Below are 11334 nucleotides of genomic sequence, written 5' to 3' on the forward strand. Positions count from 1 at the left end.
CTGGAAAACTATTGTGTGGCTCAGTCCAAGCCACTTTGTTTGATTTTTTTTTTTTTTTTTTTTAATTTTTTTTATTCTTTTTTTTGTTTTTGTTTTTTTGTTCTTAGTCAGCGCACAGTCACTATGGACAGCTAACAGATCATGAGGAAATATTCCTGGATTTGACAAAACATGTATTGGATTACAATTGCTGACTCCCCCTTTGAGTTCTGGATGACTTGTGTATTATTCCACCCCCAGGAGCTTTGAGGGTGCAAGGTCTAGCTGCATGTAAGGTCACTTCTGGATCTAGCGTTAATAGTTGTAAGCTGTCAGTCGGATTTGGAGAGGCATTGAATGAGAGTAAGCAAGCGTATGGAGTACTGCCGTTTGAGGGTTGCCTGCACCAGAACCCCCCCCCCCTTTTTTTTTTTTTTTTTTTTTTTTAAATGTAGACCCCCTCCCCCCACATCCTAATTTTGAAAGAAATTCCTCTCTTGGATGCTTTACGCAGTATGCAGAGGGCAGCAATTATATAGTTATATGGCTTGGCCCCTCTAAAACAACTTTTGCTAAATGAGACTATATGTTTTTCAGTCTGCTTTGGTGGTCGGCTCTTGAGTTGCCTCCCAGTCTCTCAGCGCTGTTTACAGCTCTCCGTCTGGCACAGGAACGCTCAATACGCGATTTGTAATGTGTCATGACTGATGTTTGTGTCCAAGCTGATGGTCCGCCATTGCCAGAACTGACCACCTCGCTTTTTCTCTTGCTCTCTGCTGCAGATAATAATTTAAACCAATTCATACATCTGAATCTACAGGCAGAGATGTAATTGAAGTGTGCATTTGAAATATATTGGCCCTCACTTATTTAATATGCTCAGTTGGTAAGTGTCTGAGGTCAGAAGCTGCACAAAGTATTCAGTAGTTGTGTTTCACCAGTGGTATCCAGGGTTACTTTCCTACCTTCTCATGTTATTGTCAGGATACTGTAATCCCCTGTAATTGCCAACAATTTCATAAACAGCAGCTCACCATAACTAACTCAAGTACCAACTTTGGTGTCTGAGGGCATTTAAGTAGAACGGGACTTAGGGATAATGTGAAGGAGGGGTGGGTTTTTTCTCCACAAGCTGAGCAAAGGTAGTTGCACACCAGTGAGGACACACTCCCCTCTGTTTGTTTGCGATTTTGGCAGTTTGCTGATGTTAAGTGCTAGCACTTATGTAGCCAAACAGAGTTATGCGCTGTTGTTTTTTTTGTTTTTTTTTTTTGCTCTGAGGCTGCCATTTCTACATCCCAATATGTTGAAATATTTCAGATTCGGTCCCTCTTTTATACTGTAATTATTTGTCACATGTAATGTTCTGAAGTTATAAAACTTTCCACCATACAGTACCAACTTAGCTCTACTTGACTCCACTTGGCTTCGTGTGGGAAGCTTGATTTTTCAACTTGAAAATAGTACAGCTGGCAAATGCGAAAAAGAGTGCCGCATTGAAGGCTTCATTTGAAATGGGACACAAACAAGATCTAAACAAGAAACAATGAAAACCAATGACAATCCCCGTTTTCCCGTAAATGTGACTATTGGTCATTGTGAGGAGTTTTATACCAGAAAAGACTGAGGGCTGGTGCAGCAAAGCCTAGACTGTGGACCGTGTCCCAAGCTAAGCCACAGCAGTCTAAACTAATGTTACAGTGTGTTTATTCTAGCCATTTATTGATATTTATCCTCAAAAGCTACAACATAGCTCAGATAATACAGCTGCAGAACCAGAGTGGTTAAGTCATCCATATGGTATTGACCTAGCATGCTTGGAACACTGACTGACAGACCAGTCTCAACAGCGAATAGAGTTGCACTATTAGTGTACTAATAGTTGTAGTAGTACACTAATAAATAGAATGGCACAAGTCTAACAAGAATTCAAATAATAATGATAGCTTGATATGGCTTTGTCCAAATCAAGATCTGAGACACACAAAATGTCTTCAACCAGGGCAACCAAGAGTATTGGACTCACAGCATACCTCACACATAGGTTTTGAGAAAAGGGCTTTAGTACTTTTAACATAATTCCAGCGAAAACCAAGTAATCAGAGTTTATTACATACTGTAGGGCAATTGGACATATGATAGTTGTTCACATAGCTGACTTTCATGGCGCTGTTGTTGAATCAGTTCCCACTCAATATCCCCTCATACAATGACCCAACCATTGGCGGGTCGTCAGTACAGGGTGTAGTCCACATTCTGCCCTAAGTTGCTTGGACTTCATCAGTGGAGGAAATGGATAGATGGATGGGAAAGCCACTGGTTGTGCAGTAGTTCACATATTTGAGCAGCTCCCATTCGCATTTGCCTTGCTGATTGACTGGCGATCAGTCCAGTTGGTAGTCTGACCGAATCTGTCCTATAATGTTTTAAGGAAACGTGTTAAGCAGTTTTTGCACAATTCCAACCAAAACCAAGTAATGTGGCCCAGAAAACTTTCAGTCATATTCACATGCTCACTATCGCTCATTTTGTGAATTATCTCTTAGCACGTTTTCAAGACACAAAATACTTACCACCTACTCTGATAATTACCATTAGAGTTTGTTACCTACGGGCAGTTGTTCACATAGCTGACTTTCATGCAGTTAATGTTCACTCAGTTCCTACTCAATGTCCTTCATACGATCACCCTGTGACTGATTGGTGGTCGTTGGCTGGGACTGTCTCCAGCAGTAGACTGGATGGGTAGATGGATGGATTGGCTGTATCGACTGTTTTTATTTGTTCAACTTACATAGACTTCTGTCCATCATTGTAAACAAAAACAAATTAAAGTCCTTGCATGTGGAATGAATGAGGCTCTTTCCTTCCCTAAACTGCCAAGTTGTGAACTTTTAAGGTGAATTTGTAGCTGTTATTCCCCTTGGGAAGTATTCCACACATAACACCGACTTCTGCTAGAAGCCCACTTGCCCGCTTGCTATTGGATATATGGACGGATGGATGGAAGGGGAACCCATTGGCTGTATAGTGGTTTACATAGCTAAACATTTGTGCGTCTTGTTTGGTGACTTGGAGGTCATGAGCAATTACCTTGCTGATTGACTGGCGATTAATCCAGATTGTATTGCGTGACCGTTTAAGTCTGCTGGGATCGAGATCGGCATGTTGTGTTTTGGCATACATGACTGCATGCATACGCTCTTGGACACTATCTGCACACCTGGAAATGTATTGTGACTATGTGTTTGCATATGTTGGGTCTGTGTCCTTGCCTTGCCCCTGAAATAGCATTTATGTCTGAAAATCTGCAAGGAGGTTAGTCAACAGAGTCTAAAGCCGCCTTTGATAAAGTCCAGTGGAGTTGGAGTACGACACTAGCCCTACATACCTTCCACTCTCCGAGCAACGACTGACACACACGTAGTGAACCGAAATGAGAGGAACACTGTATTATTTTGACCTGTACCAGCGATGGAAGGATGAGGCTCTGACAAGGTCAACAACCACCAGAAGGTCTTTCATGTAGCACTTACTGGGTGTCCCTCCACCCCACCCAAACCCCCAGGCCCCCCTCTAGCCCTGGGATGTGGGGCCCCGGGCCCACAAGGCCAGCCAGCCATTTTCCAGCCACCCTGAAGAGAGACCCTCAAGTCAGGGCCAGATGTGGCAGCTGGCCCCCGCCACCCTTAGGGTCAAGGTCAAAGGAAAACAGTTCAAATTTGCCACCCACCATCATTCGCTAGATACAGAGATAAACAGAATTGGCCTTGGAGGGAAAGTGAGGTGAAGTGAGGACGAGGGAGGGAGTTGTGAGTAGGCATAGAAAGATAAACCAAAGTGAGACACTAACTAAACTGAAGCAGAGAGCTCTTGGCCTCTTACAGGAACACACCTCACGCTGTTGACAGCTGTTTCTGATGTGTGTCCGGCCCCCGGTCTTGCGAAAATCATCCCATGCAGGCGTCGTTTTCTTAGGAGGGTCCAGGGCACTGCCCACTCCGTCTACCTGGCCCTCATATGAAGAACAGCCCGTACACACAAACAGCTTCTTTTATACACCACTTCAAAGGGGAGCCGGCGTCAGCACTCATTCGCTTTGTTTAACAGACCTCATACAGCTGGGGTTCGATTTATTGTCAATTCAAAATTAGGCACCTTAGGTAACAACATTTAGTAACACAGCAGTGACCATACCGCATACATTTAGTTTTGTACTGCAGTAGTCCTGTCCTCATGAGAATAATAATTAGAACAATTTAGAATGAAATGGAAAGAAAATCAACATCATTGTGACTATTTACATTTTTTATTTAGCATTTCTAATTTTATACGTTAATGGCATCTACATTTAAACGCACACTTAACACACGTAAATTATAAAAGATATAGTTTGAGAATTGTGAGAGAAGAAAAGTGTCTTTTTTTTCAAGGGATATCCTACAAAATCATTTCTTTTGAGAAAAAAGTTGTAATTTTACCATCATAAACTTGAGGATTGTTGAAAATTGCCTCTTGATGTGTTTTTTTCAATCATCTAACCTAAAGTGTTAAAATTAAGTGAGAGAAATATTTTGCAGAAATCGATGAAATTCAGAGTCTTATTACTTTACATTACATTATTACAGAGGATATTTCTAAAAAAAAAATAATAATAATAAAAACGATAACAATAATGGTAGTATTCAAACTTTATTATTTCCTCTTTATAACATTTGTCTCAGAATTTTACCAGATTTTTACAGTGTGGCCCTAATACTCCTTCATGCTCTGCTACCCAGACCAAGTCAATTTTATTCCATATTTCCAGCCAGTCAGCTTTCATTAATGACACCTGAACTAAAAACCACCCCAAATTCTGTGGTGTGTCAGCCTGGATTAGGTTTATTTTAACATCCGCATTGCATAGTGGGAACCATTGTACAAAAAAAGTTCACAACCACTTAACCTCTAATAAGAAAAAGTGATGCTGGCAGCAGACCCCCACAGATTGAGCTGATAAGTCACTGGGACACCATTTTTTTTTTCAACTTTACACTGACTTGCCCTTGGTCTGCTGTTTGCCTTGCCACGACTTGGATTACATATGTTGCTTGTTTTGCTGAGGACAAGGTGGTATACTCATACAGCTGAAGCCGGCCCCCCAAAGTGGCCGGCAGACAAGGCGGCAGCAGTGGCAGCTGTTGTGTTTTACCCAGTGACATCTAACCGACTAGAACGATGGCTACTGATCCTATGTTTTGACGTATTTTAACCAATGAAGCTGTTATTGAAGGGCAGCAGCAACATCCGCCCATCCATTTTCTACACCACTTGTCATTATTAGGGTTGCGGGTGAGCTGGCAGCTTATTTGGGGCGAGAGGCAGGACACACCATGGACTGGTCGTCAGCCAATCGCAGGGCACATACTGTATAAACAAGCAACCATTCACACTGACACTCATCTTCAATGAACCTAACATGCATGTTTTTGGAATGTGGGGCGAAGCCAGAGTACCTACAGAAAACCCGCAGAAGCACAAAGAGAACACGCAAACTCCGCACAGGAAGGCCAGAGTTGATATTTGAACCCCGGACCTCAGAACTGGGAGGCATACGGGCTAACCACTACTCACCATGTTGCAACAAGCTGGGAAAATGATTTACTTCCATTTATAGGGAGAATGTAGACAGTAATATTCTAAAATGGCCTTAAGGGAAAGGTGCACTGAAATGCGCTTTGAGTACAGACTTGCTGACTTGACACGGCTCTACTCTGTGATTGGTGCCTTACCATTTGCATAAGCAAATACTACCAGGTACCATTTCTAGTAGGTAGACGGGGTTCCAAACATACTGTACCAAGCCCACGCTGTATGGGTAACTTAAACCGCCGCTGGCCATCGATTGGTTGAGCTGATTTGAGGATACACCTGGCTGAAAACTGTTCATCCGTGTTCTATAGTTCAATCGTAGGGCAGACTCCAGACCCAAAAACGAACGCCTAACATCATCGTAGCCTGTTGCTGTGCCGTAGCGTTGGATGCTGCAGTATTAAATATCTTCATTTTAAGTTATATATATATATATATATACATATTAAGTATCTTCATTTCCCCGCAGCAGGCAGTCAGTGTCCTAAATCTCTTCTTGGACAAAATCTGTCTCTTTAATAACCGCCACATGACTTGACACTAAGTTAGCTTGTCTCGCTCCAACCGATGCCTTCATTGTGGAGTGGATTTGGCAATTTGGTTTGTGCAGTGGAAAATCGGTATTGGAGTGACAATGAGTGTTTGTTTTTGTCCCCTCTCCTGCTCAGGTGATTCCATTCCCCATGTCGTGTAACATACGGAATGAGTGCTCCTGTCGGGATCCCAACGCCGTGGAGAACAAAAGGGAAGAGAACGTCCATTCCTTGGGGTGACCAAAAGTACGACCGAAGGGGAGGGAGAGGGGCCTCTGTTCAACTTCCCAAGACCCTTTGCTCCAACAACACACCCAGAGTGGCTGAGGCGGTACCCCTGCACCCCCCATCCTCCATTTTCCTGCACATGCTGCTTTAACAGGCATACCTCTTCATCCTCGCAACCCCTCTGCCTCCACATCATGAAAAGATTGAGAATAGACGACGAGACTCATGAAACGCCACTGAAAGCTTCATCCCTCAACTAAAAGGAAAGTTGCGCCACAGTATCATTATCATGAAGCAGCATGAATAGAATAACAAAAAAAGATCCATTTAAAAAAAAAAAAAAAAAGTGAACAAAAACCTAGTCAAGTCGAGGTACTGTAGCATGCCTTTTGTTCAGTGTCTAGTGTAGTGCCCTAGATCAACAATTACATGATGGAAGTAATTCCAAATGTGCAAGTTTGGTGTGTGTGTGGGGTGGGGGTGGGGTTGCGGGATCAGTTATTATAAATATGAAGGAAATGAAGACACATTTTGAAGACGAGGTTTTGGCACGAGTGGTCAGACATTCTGTATCTGTTTTAATTTCAGTCATGTGTTTCTTCATCGGCACATCAGAGGTTCAAACTCGCTTGGTGGGGAACGATATAATCTCATTTATACCCCACAGAGTCCACACACAATAACCAACATGAAATAGACAAATAGTCACAGAAACTATTAAGTAATTACCCCGCAACCACAGAAATAATATTCCCATGCAATGTCTTTTATTTTTTATATTTTCAGAGCACGTAATGAAAACATCGAGCGACCTCTGCTACTGCGACTGCTGCTACTTGACATATTTGCATTGCAATATCCTCAAGGGGACGCGGGCGGTTTGCGGCTTGTGTCTGCGGTTCGCTCACACTCACAACTTCACGTAGATTACGCTAGATTGTTACAGAAAAATAGCATTGTGCAGTACATTGACTACGATTTAAGGAATGTCACGAAAAACACCTCGCTTTGTATTATGTTGATTTTAGTATGAACTTGTTCTTCAAACTAAAAGGATCGCAGCTCTGTTTTAGAATGTAATGATCGTGTATCGTTTAGCCATAAAAGGGCAAGATGAAAACCATGGACAGTAAGTATTTCAGTAAATACAACAACAACATTCGAAAAATGTACACAATTGTCCGCAATATTTTCGGTTTGAAAAAATTGACCTCAATATGATCTTTTGTTGTAGGTTCACTTGTTTGAACATTTTATATTCACAAAACTGCTTCCCCACCAATTGACCTTTTGCTAAGACCTGTTCGATCTGTTAGTTAAGTCCATCAAGCATTTGGCGCTTCTACTGTCTACACTCCCAGTTTTCGAAGAAAGAAAAATTAAAAACATTATTTCAGTCACGCTCTAAGCTTGCTAGCGCTGCAGCTAGTGTTTATGATTACCTAGATAACTGCATAGCTTTATCCAGAGCCTGCGTTTTGCAAATGCCATCCATCCATTTTCCTCCGCTTATCCGAGGTGGGGTCGCGGGGGCAGCGGCCTCAGCAGCCGTTTAGCAAATGAAAAACAAAAATATCTCATGTCTAACTCTATTTGTAACCATTTCATTGCAAACACATGAAAGTTACATAGCAAAAAAAAAAACAAAAAAACTCTTCAATATTTTATTTGCTTAACTGGTCAAATGTAAGAGGCATAAAAGGAGCTATAAGACCAATAATGTCCATAATATCCAAAAGGTGGACCTCTGCCAAAGCCTGTTCTTCGTTGTGATTTGCCGGGTTTAGTGAAAGGGTGAATTAACCTCATTCTATTCTGGCATTTGGTTACACACATACATATGCACACACACAAGCACAAAGAGTGCTGCTGCTTGGCTTATCGGCCCATGTTTTACTACTCCGGTTTGGTTGCGGTCACAGTGTGTCTATGACTTGTCATTGGACTCGCATACGGCTGCTATAGCATTCCACGCCATCCTCATCTGTCAGGAATCATCCAACACACACAACAGGCAAGTGGCAATGTAAGACTGATGGCATTGTACAGCCAGTAGTATGAAGACATAAGACACACAGTTGCGAGGTATTATTTTCCATCAAAAAAAAACTAAACAAAAAATAACAAACAAAAATGAATATTATGTAAATATTACTTCTCTATGGAGGGGAACATTATCTTTTTCATGTATTTGATTTTTACCAAATGTCATATTCAATTAGTGTTTGTAATAATGACCTCAGTTACTGCACTTTTTAAGTTGCCATGTAAGGAAAAAAAAGTATGTCTTTCAAAAAACTGTCTAGAAGCTGCTATTGTCCCAATGGTGATCAAACTGTATGATATTTGGTCTTTTTGCTCCTTGTGTGTTGTTATGACATGACCTATTTCCTTACCTTTTCCTAAACCTGCTTTGCGTATTGCAACCAAGAACATTAGATATATCTAAAGAGGCTTCAAATCCACCCCCCCCCCCCTCTCCCCCCCATGGCATATTCAGTGAAACCTCCAAGGTTGAGGACAAACCATTCCAAACAATTTCCCCCCTCTTATATTGCCACACTATTCCCCTGATAAAACATGAATGCAAAATTTTAGCCATATTGTGCTGAGCAGCCATGTCAAAGACGCATTCACTAGTTTCTTACTTGGCAGTAAATTCCATTTTCTGTTCTCTGGCTGTCTTCTTGTGCCCCCGCAGTTCCATGTCCACAAAAAAAGTCCAAAGAAGACCCGTTAAAGCTTTTGATATGCGCCTGCTCATTTGTTTGATCGTTGCATCCTATGTTTCATAAATTGAGTATGGTCCTCTGAGGGCTTTATAAAAAATTAAACCGCACCCCCATTGGGAAAAAAAAAGTTGACTTACCCAAGCCCTTAGATGCTCACTGAGTCATTGTGAGTCCTTTTTTGCAACATTTTGGTTTGGTCGACGTTGGAGGTTGCAGTGTATATTTTTTATATTTTAACATATCACAACTGATTTTATTTTGCCTTCATTTTTCATTTGGCTGAGAAACTAATAGATCAAAGTCAAAAGAGAAGGAAATCCTAAATGAAGAAATCACAATTATTATTGTTGTTTTTTTTAATTGATTGTCGTAAGTCTGTTCGAAAAGGCTATGTTATCTTTAAAGATTGCATTTAACAGAAGACATGTATTATCTTGATATTATCATCAAATGTAATATTAGTACTCTAGAAGCAGCTGTTTTACATAGAACTGTAACCAGTGGGGGGAGGGGAGGGGTCTCAACATGCGAGCCCTGCTTCTCCATGCTGTTGACCACAGGTACAATATCCACCACTCAGCTCCATTTCTGCCATTTGACTGGACCGTTCTGTTATTTTTTGACTTACGATGACCTGTATCGTAAGTCCACGCCTGGCTCCGAAGGCTACAGAATAAGACTAGAATTTCTTTTGGAGAAGGTACCCCGTAAAGCCATAGTCCACCGAGCGATTCACGCAAGGAAGGGACATCACCTCGATACCGTCGTCATCACAGGATCCCTCACTGTACCTCATGCCTGTAATGTTTGCTGCTTCAATATATATAGAGATATATTAATTTTTCTTTTTTTTTTGCTTCTCATACCGATGGTGTACATAGTAGAACTATTTATTGAGAGTGTTATACTTTTTTAAATTATATTTAATGTCCATGTAAGTTATTTTTTACATTGTTTGTCCATCATTCTCCTTGCAATCTGGCAATCCGTCTGCCCCGAGACCCTCTAACACAAACTTTTTTTTTTTTTTTTTTTTAACCCATAAGTGTTATAAAACAGACACAGCTTGCTTCACATGTAAAATGTTATGGATTTAAATAACAGAATGTAATTTTTTTTTTTTTACATTTTTTGATTTCCTATGGGGAAAAAATAATGTATGTAATGGTATGAAGTACGAAAGTCACAGACATCGGAGGTACTATTGTTGGTCTTCAAGGTACCTTTTTCCAGGTTAAAAAAAAAAATTGTTCCCAAACTTTAACTCTCCTGTTGTGTTCCTTTCATTGGTCCAAGTGACTCGTACTGTGTTTAAAATACAACAAAAATTCAATGTTCCATTTTCTATCATGGAGAATGTACGACCAACAGAATAAGTTTAACCCATTTTTTTTCTTTTTAATACTAGATTTTCAAACAGGTCGATATGACCCGTAATATAACAGGAGGGTACTTTTGAGGGTATCACTTAACGGTAGGATAAATTCCTATTTTTTTTTTTTTTTGCTAAGAGTCTGGTGCAGGGTGTTCTTGGACGCAGATAAAAAAGGTGAGGGAGAGACAGAGAAAGGTAGCGAATGGGTGGGCTGCTTTTCCTGGCCCGGGCGGCTATTTGGCCAGGTGTGAAAATGTGTACTCACAGGGGCCGGACCCCGTGGCCCCCGCGGCGGCGGCGACCAGCACTTGACTGGCAACGCGACACGTAAGCCACGGGGGCCAATGAGTCATATTTTCTCCCGAAGGTTAAAGCGGCCGTCCCCCTTCCACCGCCCCGGCCCGGCCCTCGTCGGCCCTCCTCCTACTCCTTTGGCACACTGGCTCATCTGTCACTGTCAGCTCGGGCGGCACAGGGCGGCCAGTGTGGAGCGAGGCCCTGCGTAAAAAAGTAAAGAGGAAGTTTGGGCAGCTTAAAGAGACGTTTGAAGTGCAGGCTGAAGGAACATACCTCTCCTTGGCCAAGCACCTGGCTTATCACGTACACTAATGTGTTTGGGGTCGTGCTTGCTCCCTGACAGGCTTTGATATCGCTCCATAAATACCAACAGTTGCCACTTTGTTTCGTTTTCTTTTTTTTTTTTTGCATGGTAAACTATGACAAAGAAGTATAGGAGTGTTTGAAGCCCCTCAGATCATAAAATACTGATGTGCCATCTTGTTGGAGACATTTTTATTTGTGTATTGTAACACATGAAGAAGTACCTCTCACAGGCCTCTGGTTCTAGACTTAG

The 11334-nt window shown here is 41.7% G+C and overlaps 1 protein-coding gene across 2 annotated transcripts in view; it reads left to right on the top strand.

Moving 5' to 3' along the window:
- Positions 1–6832, top strand: part of pappaa (pregnancy-associated plasma protein A, pappalysin 1a) — a 114918-nt gene extending 108086 nt beyond the window's left edge. For both annotated transcript variants that reach the window (XM_061698279.1, XM_061698280.1), the window contains exon 22: positions 6282–6832. In XM_061698279.1, the coding sequence (XP_061554263.1) occupies positions 6282–6386 (105 nt within the window). In that variant the 3' untranslated portion in view covers positions 6387–6832. The remainder of the gene's footprint in view (positions 1–6281) is intronic.
- The last annotated feature ends 4502 nt before the right edge of the window (positions 6833–11334 follow it).

The sequence above is a fragment of the Phycodurus eques genome, chromosome 15, assembly GCF_024500275.1.
Source record: "Phycodurus eques isolate BA_2022a chromosome 15, UOR_Pequ_1.1, whole genome shotgun sequence".
Classification (NCBI taxonomy): Eukaryota; Metazoa; Chordata; class Actinopteri; order Syngnathiformes; family Syngnathidae; genus Phycodurus; species Phycodurus eques.